The sequence below is a fragment of the Aythya marila genome, assembly GCF_965140915.1.
Source record: "Aythya marila genome assembly, chromosome: 3".
Classification (NCBI taxonomy): domain Eukaryota; kingdom Metazoa; phylum Chordata; class Aves; order Anseriformes; family Anatidae; genus Aythya; species Aythya marila.
The window spans coordinates 117796373-117813109 of record NC_139044.1 but is presented as its reverse complement, the minus strand read 5'-3'; the positions used below and the strand labels follow the sequence as shown (position 1 = coordinate 117813109).

Here is a 16737-nt window from a genome sequence, read left to right as displayed (position 1 = left end):
AAGAAAAAAGCTATTTCAAAGATATTCGCTACCCTACTGCGAGTCCTTGAGAAACGGAACGTGAATTATCTTTGCTCGTGATGCGATACGCGTAACTTGCCCACCCATGGGGGCAAAAAGTTTCGTTGGGTTGAAATGTTTCAGTGCTAAGAGGAAACGTGGTGCTGCCTGCTTATCTTGTCGATGGTGTTTAGAAGTTCAGAAGGTTGGAAGGAGATGTGGGTAGCACACAGGATTTGCTGTAGATGGGGAAGACTTGATAGCAGGATAAGTTCAGTTTTGTGTGTTGTAAACTCACTCTTTTTTTTTTATTTTCATTAGGAGCTCGGTTTTGTGCTGGGTGCTGACTGTCCAGTCATTGTTGCAGGACGTTCCAGGTAGATTCCTAAGCCCAGAACCAGAAAGAAAAGCAGTGACAAGACAGCATGTAGAGATGGAAGGCTCTGAAATGCAGAGATGCAGCTGTGGGGTCTGTTTTTGACAGACTTAAGCTGTGAACAGCACTGGGCACGTGCACACCGTCTGCCCCACTTTGTCATCTGCGTCTTCAGTTTTTGGGCTTGGTCTCATATAAAGCAGTGGAATTTCAGAAGTAGAATAACAGGGACCTGTCATTAATCCCCATTTATCTAATTTCAGATGGCTCCATCTGAGCCAGTCATGCTCGCTTCCTTTGCTCTGCCTCAGGTAGAAATGGGCACTTTTAGAGTCATTTGTTGGCTATTCAGATGAATTGTACCCTGCCTTAATATTTTGCGTGGTTGAAGAGGTCACATTTGCTCTTATTTAAATATATTGATGTTAGGAGTTTTGCTGGAGAATTTGAGGGGTATTTTTGGGGGCAGGGAGAAGAGAGATTGGGATTTGGCTTTTTTTTCTGTCCCTCCCTTTCCCTGGTTAACTATGCTTATCTCTATAAACCTTTTCTATTTTCCTTGCGATCTTACCTTTAAAAAATTAAAACCTCCTTGACTTTTTTTTAGGGAGTTAACCATTAAGAGCGATGCTTTCAGAAGATGTAGTGCTGAATGTCATTTCTATCAGCAACAGCAACAGACGGTCAGTCCGGGCTTTTTTTTTTCCTCCCTGCTTTATCTGTTGCACGCGGAGACGAGGCTCCAGTCTCGCCGTGCAGCGATGTCAAACGGGCTGCTCCCGACCATGGGAGTGCTCATCCACTCTCTTGTGTTCATTGCTGGTGTCAGATAGAAAAGAGAGGATTAATTGCGGTTACCTAAGATACCAGCAGCTTAAAAGGGAGGAATGTTTCCTTAATAGTGCCTCTTGTCTGTCGGTGGCAGTTATATGTATCTAGTGCAGGCACAAAGGAGAACAAAGCTTGCTAATATATTTCTGTTAATGTTTCAGCTGAGCCACGTTAGAGCTTATTTCAATGCCTTGACAATTAATAGCAGAGAAATTATTTTAATATTAGCATTAATCCCAGCTTCTGATACTTCTTTTGATACTTTTAGGTTCAAGGATTTGTTGACTCCGTTTCCCATTTTCAAAGATGTTTTGATCTGATCGATTTTGTTTCTTACTGTAAATTTTCAAGGTCAGTTTAGACGTGTGGAAATTAACACTTGAGATCAGCATCTCTTCATTTCAGCCTCTTGGATCGCTGGCAATTAGGAATGGCTTCATCTGCTTGCTTTGCATCCTTCTCTAAAGCTTGCCCACATAATGGGGGTGAGGGGAAACGCTTCCAAGTGAGCTTAATTCCCTCTTGGCGCGGGCTCGTCCTTTTTCCTTTCCTTTCCGCCTGCTGCCCTGAACAAACACCGCAGGAACGTTGCTGAAACCGGAGACTACGCCTAGCTTCGTGCACACCCCTTTCAACACGGGGGAGCTTTCTTATGAACGGCTGCCAACTGAGAAGCGACCCCGGTGGTAACGTGCTGGTAGGCTGCGAGCCAGGTGTATGGGAGCGCTCAGTCCTCTGCTTTTTGCAGTTCCTTCCCTCTGCTGATCCTCGCAGCTCGTGCTGCTGTCTTCGAAAGAAATTGCACAGGAGCAGAAGAGACCCAGGGACGGGCTGCTGAACTTTCAGCTCCGGTTTTGCAGCCTGGATTTGGTTCTAATACACACAGAATAATCTACTTTTCTTTTTTTTTTTTTTTCCCAAAAAAAATCTCGATAGAAATTTAAATTTACAGAAAGGATTTAAAATTTTGCAGTGGCAAAGTTGTCTCGCATGCACTTAAGGAATGCTCTTGCAGCAGGCTGTCTTTTCCCATGGCTGCCCTGCGAGTGAAGTGTAACCCCTGTTGACACAGGCTTTATTTTCATGCACAAATGCTTTAGAACAATCGCACACGCGGACCAAAGAGAAGAAAAGATGGGGCTTGCAAACATCTTGCCAAAAACACTGACAAGAAGTAATTGTTGAGACGCAGAGCCTGCTTTTTGGGGTACAAATTGCGTTGGGATGGAGTTTCCCCGTTTTTCTTTGCAGCCATACACTGCATTTTCAAATTTTTTTTTTCAATTTTCTGCCCTAATCAGGGGTTTTACCGTGATCTTTTTAAATACGAAATGTCTCAGCTGTTTTACCATCTGTGTTACAGTGGGGCTTCAGAAACATGCGGGGGAGTGCTCTGAGCTGGCTAAAGAAAAGAGGCTTTGTTGAGAAATGTCTTAGCACCATTTGTGTGTGGCACAGGCATAAAGGGAATATATTTAAAGATGTCTATAAACCTAGATTTCTCCTCCTCCCTCTTTTTCATTAGTTATTGTTTAGAATTCCTCTTAGAAGAGGTAATGGATTTGCTTAAATCTGCCCTCAGGAATTGCTTCTTGCTTGTTGAACGTAATTATTCTGTCCTCCAAAAAAAAAAGTGAGGTAAAAACATATTTTCCATATTGCTGTTTACTCAGAAGAGACTGAGCAAATCCGAATTATGAACTCGACTTCTTTCAAAAACAAAAGTAATGTCAGCTCAGCAAAAGAGTAGTAATCACCGGATTACGTCGTTTTCTAGGGGTGAGTCAGTGAATTTCGCCTGTTTTACAGACCGAGGAAGAAGAATATATCCCAGCCAATGTCTTAGATTTATTTTTAGCCTTAGTAAATCAGTGCTCGCTCCTTGCACATACAGGGCTGATAAATCCTGCAGAGGATGCAGTGTATTCTCATATGCATGCCAAGGTGAGATAAGATTTCCAGTCAATTAACATATTGAGTGAAAGCAATCATGTCATTCACGTGAGTCATTTCTTTTTCTTTTTTTTTTTTTTAAATTGGGTTGGCTGAACTAGAGACAAAGGGAAACGTTGACTTCTCAGCCATTATCCTCAGCCAAGCTGAGCTGGCCATGTACCTGCATGTGACTCCTCAAGGTCACCTTTTCATTTTTTTGGGGTAGATTTTATTCACTATTTTGCTGAAGGCCACTTGCCCAAGGAGGTCAGATCTCGCCTCTTTTGAGTTTTCAATTTCATTCAAATCTCTTTCTAATAAATGCTATATATCTACAGCAGCTTTTAATTCTGATTATTAGGGAGGTGATCTTTTTCCACTGATGGTTTTCACGGCTATTAACATGGCAGCAAAGCCATGAAGTCAGGAGCTCTGTTTTCTCTGTTTTTGAGGCACCAGTCAGTGGTAAAAGTCTCAGCAAAGATTTAGCTAATAAATTACAGGAAATCACATATAATTTGTGTTGAAAATTGTAAAGAATTATGCATTCATTGGTGATTATGACTCCTATCACTTGGTTTCAGAGTCGCGCTGAGATTTTGCACAGTCCTGTCAAAATAGCTGTAGACCAGCTTGCAGATAGATCTTTAATTTGGCGTTGACTGTACATTTTGCCAAAATCTCAGTGAATGCTAAATGAATTTCAGTCAGGTGGCTTTTGCTGGGCTCTCTGTAGCCTCCCTTGACTACTGCAGGGCTTGTCCTGCCAGCCCAGAGACATGAGATTGCGCACCTCTGTGTGCTTAGTCCTGTCCCCACGTGGATTTCCATCATCTCATTATTTGTTTGCAAGAAATTTCTAAAACTTCAGTCCTGCAAGGTGCTCGCATTGCAATATCATTGGGCTAGCAGCTCTGACAGTTACACCACTAACAGTTTTTCTTCTGAAAGCTTTTCAGGAAGCTGTAACTCCAGCCACCATCTCCATAGTGCCACAGGATTACGTGGGCAGCCAGCTCAGCTCCACCGTCAGGGTTGTGGGGTTGTGAGAGATGTTCAGTGGTTTGATGTAGTCCAGTTCAGAATACTACCTGTAAGTAGAAAGGCAGTTAATAGAAAGAAAATAGAAAAATATTTATTCTCTCCATTAAAGTATTTTTTCTAATCTTGTTAGAACTGTACTTAAAAATAGTAGCTCTGTTTTCATGGTGGAATGCAATTAGGTGTGTAAATTAAGTTCACCTATGAGACTTGTCCAGATTTCTTGCCATGCTCTCTCTCTGTGCCTTAATCTTGTGAAACACCCGCTTGGCTTAGCCGTGGCGGGGCTAAATAGCATGAAAATGCAGAGAAAAGAAAAAAGGCCCTCGCACGTTTCAAGTTTGAGTTTTAAATTATTCATGGGAACAAGCGGTGCTCCCCAGCATCATCCTCCCCCAATTACTGCTCTGAATTGCTCTGATTCCCAGAAAAGTAAATGCAGCCAGAGGGCACGGTACCCAGTATCTCTTCCCAACATCTCTCAAGGCTGGCTTTCCACACCAGCTGTGCCTGCTCAAAAATCAGCTGTAGCTTCAAAATCCAATTGAAGAACACAAGAATGCTTTATTGTATTCTTGTATAAATAAGACTATGTCTTCTTATATAAATAATAGTCTTCTTATATAAATAAGACTGTATTTGGGTTTCCTACAAAATGCTTTATTCACATTTGCCATTCATGTTTTATACTCTTAGTAGTAATAGGGATTTTTACTTGTTTATGTATTATTTCCTTATTAATATGAAATTTATGAATTTAGTATGTATGAAATTAATATATATGACCTTTAATGTTGAGTTGTGTTAAAACTACTGGTTTGCTCTAAAAATGCCAAGACCAGGGCCATTTCACAACAGTATCACCAGAAGAGAGTTGAGGTATGAACCCAAAGCTGGTAAGTGCCCAGACTGATAATCGATATCAAAACTCAGGACGTGTCATCTGCTAGGAGCAGAACGCTCCAGAACCAGTGCCGGGGCTCTGAGCAGACTGTGCTGCTGCTCCTGGTTGAAATTTGGGATTTGTCTGTCTGAAAATGCGTTATTGTGTGTGTTTAAGAGCTCAGCTTGGATATCTGAAAGGCTTCCATCTCTAATCCAGAAGCAGCTGTTTTAGGAGAGAATTAAGAGGGGGTTTGAGTAGAAGGAGAGGTTGGACGTGGTGCTTGGGGACATGGTTCAGTGGGTGACATTGGGGGTAGGGCGATGGTTGGACCAGATGATCTTAGAGGGCTTTTTCAGCCTTAATTTTTCTGTGATTGTATGAAATAGGGCATTAAGAGCTCTTCGTGTTGCACCTGAGAGTAGCTGAGGCTGCAAGGAGCTGTGGGGCTGTTGTGCCAAGCACCCTGCTCATGTAAATGATGGTTAATATTCTGTTCACACTATAATTTGGAAAAGATCTCCAGGTAACACACGCAGAGCTTCTGGCTGTGGAGAAAAAGGGAAATGTTTTATCCAACCACGTGTGCTAAAAAAAAAATAATATTTGTTTCTTCTCCCCTGAACTCCTCTGCTTGTGCTTGAAGCTGTGGTTTGGCTGATGTTTGTATCTTTGCAGAATTGCCCTAATCTGTTGCTCCTGGTTTCATCTGCAGCAATTTCCCAGCGAGGCAATTACTCACTCAGCACCAGCATTGGAACAAATCGCGCCTCGTGTGCAGCCAGTTTCTTCCGGCACGGCGTTACGGGGCTGACTGCATCGTGTTGGCTCCAAAAAGGCTGTAAAAAATAAATAAATAAATAAATAAATAAATGAGAAGTAATGAAAGGGTGCCAGAAAGACGGCTCTGTTAGAGCTTGTTTTGGAGGAGGAGGGTGTAGGAGCGTAGCCTTGCAAAAGAAGAGCGAGAAGGGATGCAGTTCGGGTTTTAGAAACCCAGCTGGACAAGGAAAAGAGCTGCTGAGGTCAAATGGCAGTGCTGATACCGTGACTGTGAATTCAACTTAATTGGAAAGGAGAAAATTAGGTGAGAAATTGGAGGCGGGGAGGAGCTCACGACTTCAGGATGGGTTGCAGAATGGCTGGCGTGCTGCTGCTGTGCTGCAGTTCGGGGCTTGGCCTGACCAAGGATCCTCCTTTCAGCCCGTCTTAATGCCAAGTGTCTGCACCTAGGCAGCAGCATTTGGGAGTGGGGACGTGTTCCAAGCTTGGCTCTAGTAAGCTTGCTGAATTTTGTCTTGCAAGAATTGAATAAATTTAAGAAAGAGTCAATAATGCCAAAGATCTGAATCCAAATATCCTGTCAGCAGCAGAGCTGACGGAAATCAGATTTTTCTGGTTCAGTAGATTTCTGGTTTGTTCTGTTTGCCTGACTCACTGTTTAATTCCAAATTAAGTGCTGATATCTGAAGTCAGAAGGCTGCTTGTGTTTCTGAATGGCAACAGGGAGCTCTGGCTATGGGACAAATCTGCCAAATGCAGACAAACCCCCTGCAGTGACCCCTTGGAATCCCCGATCTGAGAGATTTGCCAGTAATTCAGGTCAGCATCTCCTTCATCTTGGCTTAATCTTCAAGCAGAGTGTGGTGGGTGCCAGTAAACCAGCATTTGCTGATAAATTATTGTTTCAGCTCTCAATGCGTTGCCTCGTTTTAGCCCACAACCTCTGTTTTCGCATCTTTTTTTGGTGAACATTGAGATTTAAGAAAAAGATATTTGCTCCTGTGTTTTAGACACCTGTGGATGAGTCGTGCCTCGACTTGAAGTGATAGCCTGTCATTTTAATCCCTGCCTTCGCCACAGGTCTGCGAGGGAAGAAAAAAAGGGTTCCTTGGAGGTGTTACATCAGCTACAGCTCCCAGGGTGCTCAGGAGAGGGTCTGAAATGACCCAGCGTGAGGAACATGCCCAAGAACTGTGACGTGATTCTTCTATTCAATGGCAAGAGGAACAAAAGGAATAATAAATTGTGCTGGGGGGGGAATTGTTGGATTGTTTTCTCTCTGCAGAGCGTGCCCACGTTCAGCTGGTACAACCACAGGAGAAGGAGAGAAGGGACAATTCTCTCATGGTGGTACATTCAAGCCTTATTTCTGATGTTTAACGCCTGCCTTTGGTGCTGAGAAACTCCTGACACCAGTTCCAGGGTAAAAAAGCAGAAGGCGGGTGCTTGGGCAAGCTCTCTAATTACAAACCCTGGCTAGCACTTAACAAATTACTTGCTGTGATTGAATGCTGTCTTCCACTTCAAGATAAAGCCACAAAGGACGAGATGTCCTGATAGCTTCGCTGAGATAGATGCAGCTTTCCCTTGCTTTTCCTCTCCCAGAAGCTGTTTCCTGGAGCTGCAGAACCAGCGTGTCCCGAGGTTGTTGCAAGACAGCAGCAAGATCATCTTCCAGGTCGTAGCCTCCTGTCTTCAAGTGAAATCCTCCTAAAATTCATTGCATTTTAGCTGTCCTGTAGAGACAGCCTTCATAAGGATGCATTTTTGGGGCACTTAGATGGAATTCTTGGAAAAAAAATGTGTTTTAGACAAGTTCAGCACGCTGGCGTGGATCTGCAGTACCCGAGCTAACACTTCTGTGGCGAATAAATTCCCCCCAGAACAGCTGATAGCCCATTAAGATGGTAATTTTGCAGCTTTTATTACCGTGCCTTATTTATTTATTTACTTGTAGCTTGCGTGAGGTTTCTGAGCTGTTGCTGGCCCCAGTCCTGCACAGGCTGATGGCTTTGCTTTCGCTTCCACTCCGGTTATACAGCCGCTCGGTAGTTATTAAGCAATTCTGGAGAAGGGTTTGTAATGCTTTTCCGTAATTGTTCTAACCATTTAATTGTTTTACTGTGAGCCAGGGGGCAAAGCTGATGGATGGCACTTTCATGCCTCTGCAGCCGAGGAAAGAGCAAATGGGAGCAAGAAACAAGGGGCAGCAGTGTTCTCCTGGGACAGCAGCAACCTCGGAAATTGGGCGCTCCGGGCCCTGAATGTTCGTTTTTATCCTGCTCGGGACGGTCTAGATGCCATCTGAGCCATGTGGCTTTTGATATTTAGCGCCGGAAAAGTCTCCTTTTGTTCCTTTCAGATGCGGGGAAGTCTCCTGATCCTGGTGTGACTGCCTCACCCAGATTTGAACCATTCTGAAGCTGCTGAAGGATGTGCTGGCTTCCTCAGCAGCTCTTAAACGAGGGATAAATCAGCTTGGCCATCACTGTTTTATAGCTGCTTGTAGTTTCTCAATTCTCCTGCTTGTGTTGCCTGGCAGCCAGAGTGGTTGCGTGGATCCTTGTTTGCTTGTTGGGTAAAACAGGAGAGTTGCAAGATCGTAATAAACTGGGAAAACAATTTGAGTTTGCAGAGAAAAATGCTGCTGCATTGAACGAGCAGCGTCAGGGTAATATTCTGAATTTCAAAGCCATGACAGTGATGGAAATCGTTCTGAAAGTCAGGCTGCTGGATCACGTTCCCTTTGGTCTTTCCCCCCACTCCTCCTGTTCCCAACAAAAGGATGGGTTAATTTGAATTTCATTGCTTTGGATCCTTAGGGAAATATCGAATGATCGCTCTTATTGTGGAACTGTGCCCCAGAGGAGGGGGACAGGTGCTGGGTTTGTGCTTTCGCTTCCCATGTGCAGCAAGCTCATTAATTTGTGAGCTCATACACTGCAGCGGGAAGGGGCCGCTGCTCTCTGCCACGAAAAAGCGACCGTGATTGATCGTTCGGGGGCAGGAGGGGAAAATATTCAGAAATCAGTTATATAAGCATCCTAAACGAGCAGCACACGGACAAAGCGGCATTGTTTTTCCCCGGAGGAGTGCTGAAATTGATGTTTTTAACCTCCTTTCCCAACACCTGCTACCGGCAGCTTCGGCAGGGAAGCAAAGCGTTGACACCGGGAGACGCAGGGAGGCGATCAGGTACGGGGGAAGATGGAGCAGCACCACCAGTCTCCTGTCCTCTTGGAGAGGTTCTCATCTCGAAGGTCTTCAGCACAGCTCCGTAAGGTCCAGAGGAGAGCTGTGTCTCTAGCTTTGAGCCAGCTGAACCATTTCGAGGTGCTCTGAAAGCCTCCTGAACGTGACAAAGAGGAGAGCTCAGCTCAAGAGCGATCAACCACACCTACGATGCCAAGCGGGCAGCAACGGTGCCAAGTGGGAAACTGAAGAAAGGACTGAATTAGATCATTCTGTAGACCTTCACAGTTCTTTCAGCTGATAATACATTGTCGACCTACCCAGTGGTATCACTTTGAGGTTTTTTCCTCGTTGGCTGCATCTGCAGCGGAGCCTCATCTGTAAATATTGAAGGCTTCACTTTGCTGAAGTGATTCATGCTTCCCTGTGCCAAAAAAAGTAATGTCTGAGAGCTGCTACGCGGAGAAGTGTTTGTAGCTCAAACAGTCGCCCTCTATTTTTAGATGCACGGTGGAACCTTTTATTAGCTTTTCGCAACTTGGACTGCTCGCAGAGCAAGGCTGGGAGCTGAAGTCGATGCTCGTGCAGGTCTGATATGAGGGGAATTAGCGTCATGCGGAATCTGTGGTTGACACTGAGCTCCTGAAATTGGAGAGCTGAGCTGAGCTGGATGGTGCTGCAGGTGCCAAGGGTATTTTGTGAGCGAGTACACCTTTAGATATTTGCTTAGAGAGCTGAATAACTAAATCCTCTTCCACTGGGGAAGGGTGTGAGGATGTTCCCTGTCCCCGTATGAAGGGTGGAGGGAAGTAGCGTGTTGCCATACGGAAATGACTGCAGCACATCAGCGTCTTGTAACCCAAAAATGTAACTAAGGACACTCAACTCACCTTATAAAGCACTCTTACATCTCTTCTTGATGCTTCCAGCTGCAGTAAGTGCATACCAGGCATGTATCAAAGCAGAGCCAAACGGCGACAGGCTGCCTTTGCGGGGCTGCTCAGCGTAGCTCCTCCAGAGGATAACTCCAGGTCTTTATTTGGCAAATATTTCATGTACGAGTTCAGAATATGTGTTTGGTTACACATTCAGATACTGGTATCTCGGTGTTCGGGAGGGTAAAATCAAGTTTCACCAAGGAAGGTTTGAATAAGCTGTACGTTCACATTTTAATTCTCAACGTTGCATTTCAGCTTCTCTCTCTCTGTTTAATTGCATCAATAGTTTAGCTTTCAGGGATGTTTTTGGAACAAACTTTGATACTTGTACCAAACAATATCAGTGGTGTAGTTTTTGCCCATTTCTTTTTTGTTCTTATCAAAGGCCTCCCACATTTTCATTCGCAGCCTCTTCCTGGAGAGAGATTTTCTCGGAGAATACACTTTTAAAAGAAACACTTCTTATTCTTGCCACCTCTCAATTTCCAAACTGTATATTCCACTAGACTGCAGGGTTGGTACTTTGAAAATAGCAATCATTTTTCATTCCTGAGCTGAAATACTTCTAGAAGAAAGAACAACAAATGTATATACAGTTTCTTCAGATGTTTCCTCATATCTTCACTCCTAAGGAGGTAGGACCAAGTAGTGCTTAAAGAAGTGTGCGTGTATTTAAGCTCAAAAATGTTTGCTTATATCCTGATTTTTTTTAAAATGCAGCTTGAAAGTTCATTAAGTGCCATTAGCATATATGGCACCACAGACCTGAAGACCTGACTGTCTCACTTTTTCTTCATTTTGCCCCAGATTTGGGTGACTTCTCTCTAGCCTCAGGTTTTCCAGAGTCTTTCTGCAGAGAGCTGACGAAGGTGAAGTAACGGTGCTTGTCTGCAGCCCCTAGGAGTGCGTGATATATTATTATATATCCCCTGCATCAACTTTCTCCAAGAAGATAAGCAGAAACTGGGGATATTTCCCAATTTTCACTGTCGTCTTCGCACATAGAAGTTGTATGGCTTGTAAGGGAGGGCGAGATGTTTGGTGGGGCTGGAATTGCTGCCGCTGGTGCCTCGGCTCCGTGGTGCCAGGGACCTGCATGTGGTTGGGCCCTAAAGCAGAGCAAGTTCGCAGGTGCTTTTGGAGAACATTCTGCCTTTCACTAAAGGAGCAGGTGAAGTTTGGATACTCCAGGTCAAATTATAATTTCAATATCAGGATTATTGGTGTTTAATGAAAGAAAATAGCAGCGTTTGGGGCTTGGGATGACATCAGGACTGCTTGGAAAGGGGCTCGGAGGCTTTGGGTTTAAGCATCTGATATTTATGGTTTTATATTCCTGGAGTGGGACTCTCAGCTTGGGTTTTTCCTATGTTAATAACTGCAAATGCCTCATAATCCACAGATAGAGATTGTTTAAAGCAGGTGCAGTCACTTCAGTTTTGATGATTTCTGAATCTAATATGTGCTCCTCCTTGAATTGCTGGCTTGGTGCAAAGAAGCTTATGGTGGAGAAAAATGTTTAATGATGTTTATTAACTTGTTTTGCCAGAGAGCAGGATGTGCTTCGCTGCACCTGAAGGTATTTGCTCCATTTCTTTATTTCTATTTTTACCTGGAATTATTTGTAACACCCAGCACAAACATACCAGGCCAAAAAGTTTTGACATCAGTGATTTAATACAATATTTTCATGGAATTAAAACCTTTTATTCAGTGAAATAGGGGCTTATGCTGTATTGGTACGAGCAGTACCGCACATCACAGCGCCTGATGGCTCTGACGCAACGCAGTCAGACTCGATCAAGAACTACAAATGCCCTTTTGGAGCACCGAGGTTTAGTGCTAGAACTGTCATTTTATTCTTCATGCAAAAATTACAACCAAATGCACCTCAGGCAGGTGGTTATGCTGGGGATGGCTTGGCCCAGCAGACAAGCATTACATGTAAATAAAAAAATTTACCTGAGCATTGCCTACATTAAGAAGTGATGAATTGCACCATTTATTCCACTTCGTGCCACATCTGCACATTATGAAACGGGATAATAAGGTTAATTTTTGAGAGCTTAATTTTGAGAGCTTAATTTTGGTGGGTAGTTTTATATTGGGTAATTGTTAATATCTTTTCCTTGGGTGAAACCTCACAGAACGGCTACAAAACCACCTAGAAAACTTCACGCAACAATGAACCTGGTGAAATACTGTATAAATAATGCTCGTGATGCTTCTAAATTAAGTTTTTCATCCATTATGAAAGACTGGCAGCTAGTTTCTGAAGACCAGAACCGATGGTCCTGAATTCTGGTCGTGTTCTGGTCCGCCATGGTTGTGCCACGTGATTTTGGGTAAGGCGCTTAAATTCTGCTCTCCAATGGTGATGTTAGTCAAAAACATGCAGTAACACAACGTGTTAGAGCAAAAATTGCAGAATTTTTGCTGGCCCGTTTTGCTGGCTGAGCAGTGAGGGGCTCTTGTGGTCAGACACCCATCACGCTCCGGTCTGCTTCTGGCAAAGCATCCTGACACAGCGACTACCCAGCGAGTTCAGACTTTGTGTTTTCTGTTTCAAGCAGGCCAGAACCTACCCAAATCGCTCATTTTTCTCATCTGTGTCAGCATCAGTCTCAAAGCTGTTGCTTCAGGTACCTCTTGCTGCAAAGAAACCTGATTTTGTGAGCCTCTCCCCACGATTTAACAACCCCAGACCTTCCTGCCCTACTAACCCTTGAGCCATCTGGGGATCTCCATTATCCTCTTACGTGCCTTCTTCGTTTCTGTTGTGATCAGGGGAATTTAAGTGAAGAGCAGTCGAATTTCCACGTGTTAAACGTCTTTCCCAGCCCACGTTACGCATCGTAAAACCAAAATCAGCCATTAGTTCCTACTGCAACCTTCTTATAAGAAGCCCATGGTGTGTGTCTTCAGGCATGTGCTTTAGGTCTTCAGGATTTGTGTTTGAAGTTGTTTTGGGGTTGGGTTGTTGAAGAGTGCCTCAATTCCTGTTTGGTTTAAAACTACTTTACGGCCTTCCTGGAAGCAACGTATTTGTATTTTTTCTATGCCTTTTCCAAACAACTTATGTTTTGGATGACTCTTTGCAAAAATCTTCATCGTGAGCTTTTTCAGACCCAGCTGGTGCCGTCAAATAAAAGGGAAGAGGTCGGAGGTTTGTCCCACCTCGCCGACGCCTCAAGTTCCCAGGGGAGGGCAGGCGAGGGTGAAGCCCTCCCTTGAATGGGGAGGAATAAAGGGCCAGTGTTGAACATCCCACGAAGCCTTTCAGTGGGACTCTTTCCCAACAGCATACGCAGCACCTGGTTTTATATCGGTTAAATCTGTCAAAGAAACGAGTCTTCATATCTTGTAGACTAGAAAAGATTTCACAAGTTATTCAGGGCGCAGACAAAAGACCAGAAGTACAAATAAAGGCCAAGACCTCCCAGCAGCTGAGGCTTTTGTTTCACTCCACAGTGGGCTGCACATCACGCTCGGTCGTGCTCTCTAGAGCCAGGAAACAAAGGAACCCTGTTGATGTTTACTTTGGCTCAAGGCAGAGACAGTTATTTTAAATGAGTTAATAAACGCGGCAGCGAACTACGATGGTCTGTGTAATGTTCTTTTCTCTCCTTTTTCCCCTCTGTAGGTCACTCAGATGAGTCGTCCAGATCTGATTCTCTTTCTCATGAAATATCTCATGGCTTTGGTAGTTGGGATACCCTCCGTCTTCTGGGTTGGAAGCAAAAAGACCTGTTTCGAGTGGGCTAGCTTCTTCCATGGGCGCAGGAAAAAAGAGTGAGTATCTGCCAGGCAGAGAAGGACCTGGGAGTGATGGTGGATAGTCGGCTGAATATGAGCCAGCAGTGTGCTCAGGTGGCCAAGAAGGCCAACGGCATCCTGGCTTGTATCAGGAACAGCGTGACCAGCAGGGCTAGGGAGGTGATCGTCCCCCTGTACTCAGCTCTGGTGAGGCCGCACCTCGAGTACTGTGTTCAGTTTTGGGCCCCTCGCTACAAGAAGGACATCGAGGTGCTTGAGCGGGTGCAGAGAAGGGCGACGAAGCTGGTGAGGGGCCTGGAGAAGAAGTCCTACGAGGAGCGGCTGAGGGAGCTGGGCTTGTTCAGCCTGGAGAAGAGGAGGCTCAGGGGCGACCTTATCGCTCTTTTTAGGTACCTCAAGGGAGGCTGTAGCGAGGTGGGGGTTGGTCTGTTCTCCCACGTGCCTGGTGACAGGACGAGGGGGAATGGGCTTAAGTTGAGCCAGGGGAGTTTTAGGTTAGATGTTAGGAAGAACTTCTTCACTGAAAGGGTTGTGAGGCACTGGAACAGGCTGCCCAGGGAAGTGGTGGAGTCACCATCCCTGGAAGTCTTCAAAAGACGTTTAGATGTAGAGCTTAGGGATATGGTTTAGTGGAGGGCTGTTAGCATTAGGTTGGAGGTTGGACTCGATGACCTTGAGGTCTCTTCCAACCTAGAAAATTCTGTGTGATTCTGTGTGATATCTAAGAGATAAACTAGCTGAGAATGGGCAAATAAACTCCTCATTCCTCATTGTCCTGGTGTAGTACTTTGATTGATCTTTTATGGAGGCAAGGATGGGAGCAGAGAGGGTCAGCTTTTTTGGAAATCTGTCGTTATTTACAGTGGAGCAAGGAAGGACAGGACAAGAAACAGCTCAAAAAAAAAAAAAACTGAAGAACTGTGACACATTTTGCCATAATTATTTTCTAGTCCCAGAAACAAATTTACATTGTTCTCTTTGTTTCCAAAATATTTTTTTAATGAGAAATGTAATATTTGGTTAAATATTACAACTGCTCTGCCTTATGCTGAGGGGTGCAATTGAAGTTTTCATTTGTGAAGGTACCTACCTGCCCAGCTGAATCAGACCTTCAAATTGAAAGTAAACCTAAGCTGTTTTCACCATGGTTGCAGTTAAAAGCCATTGTCTCTGCTCCTAATATTCACGTGTGCATTAGACATCAGTGCCAAAGCAGTTTGATAAAATTACAGTGAGGGTGTGTTGCAGCTTCCTGAAGGCTGAAATTAATTTAGATTGACGTATGGCATAAATTTAGGGACAATCCATGTGATTATGTAATAGCTATGAGTAGCTATCCTCCTAGTGGTAAATATTGCCTTGTAAGCAGCTGTAAATGAGCTCTAGAAACACAGCAAGCCTTTAAGTAGTGCAGGATCTGCTCCATGACTTCGACTTGTCCCATCTGTAGCAGAACTGGCCTTGTGCTGGGGTTAAAGGAAAATTAAATCCTGTAGAGTTGGGGCAGAGTTGTATTTATTCAGAAGATAACCCAGTGAGATATGCAGGGGGTTAATTTAATAAGATTTTAAGACATGGACATACATTTAGGTGGGATTTACGTGGGGGTGACATACTCGTTTGGTGGGCAGAGGACAGGAATAGAGTCAGCAAAGGCAGAGGAGGCTGGTCTAGGCTGTTCTTGGACCTGCAAGAAAATGAGGAGGAGAAGCGGGAGCAGATGGAGGACACTGAACATGAACGAAAAATACAGAGAATGGGGGAGGAGAGGAAGAAACATCCCCACCAAAAAAAAGAGGAGTGCAGGTGTGGTAGCACCTCCTTTCACCACGCTGTGGTGGAGCAGCCAAGCACGTGTCCCTCTGCCACCCCTTGGCAGCAAGGGGATTTCACAACCAAGAGCTGTGGGACCGTAACCGCTGAGCCACGGGCTGCCAGCCAGCTGCTCCTGCATTATGAGATATATCTCGTGCTCTACAGCCTGTATTTCAGCTGGCGTTTTCTTCCCGCTGCTGGTTTCAGCCCAGGTGTCAAATGCTCACCTGAGGGAGGGAGCCGCTCCTCCCGGTCCTTGAGAGGTCCCCGGGGAATGGGAGGGTGCTGAGCGTCAGCGCTGTCCCGAGGAGCTTCTTGTGACACTATTTGCAGACTGAGGCCATAAGCAAACACTCTGCAATTAACTCTGCGTGTCTAGGCTGGAGGAGCAGATGCAGGGAGGATGGAGGAGACGAGAAATGAACCTCACTGAAACATCCAAATGTAGGGGCGCTTCGAAATTAGGTAAATGGAGCCATTATGATGTAAATAAGCGGCCTGACTTGCCAAGCTGTAAGATTTGACTTGTTCTGCTCGTAAAGTGCTTCCAGTGCTGTTGCTGCGATCGTTTTCCTGCCTCTTATTGCAGCAATTAGCATTAACTGTTCAAATTGCACCTCTCCTACAGAGTGGTAAACGAGAGTCGTCAAGTGCTGCAAGAGCCGGATTTTGCTCAGTCTCTTCTGCGAGACCCCAACACCCCCATCATCCGAAAATCCCGAGGCACTTCCACCCAGGGCACCTCCACCCACGCCTCCTCCACCCAGCTGGCGATGCTGGACGACCAGAGGAGCAAAGCGGGCAGCGTCCACAGCAAAGTGAGCAGCTACCACGGCAGCCTGCACCGCTCGCGTGATGGCCGGTGCGTGTCCTTCTCTTTTAAAGTCTTGTAGAAAGCTGGGGGAGCCTCTGCGAAGCCGGGAGGTTGGCCACCGGGTTGGTGAACTGGGAGTTCTGCTGGTGTTTGTGTTTTCTGATTACATCTCCTCTCATTTTTAGTGTCTAGGTTAGAAAGAGATACATCACCGTGAGGTTTTTGGAGGCTGGGTTAGCACCGGGTGTCCTGCAGGCAGCGATGGGTGCTGCACCAAGTGCGTGGGGAACCAGAGCTGTCCTAAAATCAGTTTGGCACTTCTGTGTGTGGCTGTGTGTAAAAGGATTTGGTT

General features: G+C 45.0%; 1 protein-coding gene across 2 annotated transcripts in view; it reads left to right on the top strand.

Annotated features, from left to right (window-relative positions):
* Positions 1-16737, top strand: part of FZD3 (frizzled class receptor 3) — a 51332-nt gene that overhangs the window by 33483 nt on the left and 1112 nt on the right. For both annotated transcript variants that reach the window (XM_082757784.1, XM_082757785.1), the window contains 2 exons: positions 13623-13771; positions 16200-16433. In XM_082757784.1, coding sequence (XP_082613910.1) covers positions 13623-13771; positions 16200-16433 — 383 coding nt within the window. The remainder of the gene's footprint in view (positions 1-13622; positions 13772-16199; positions 16434-16737) is intronic.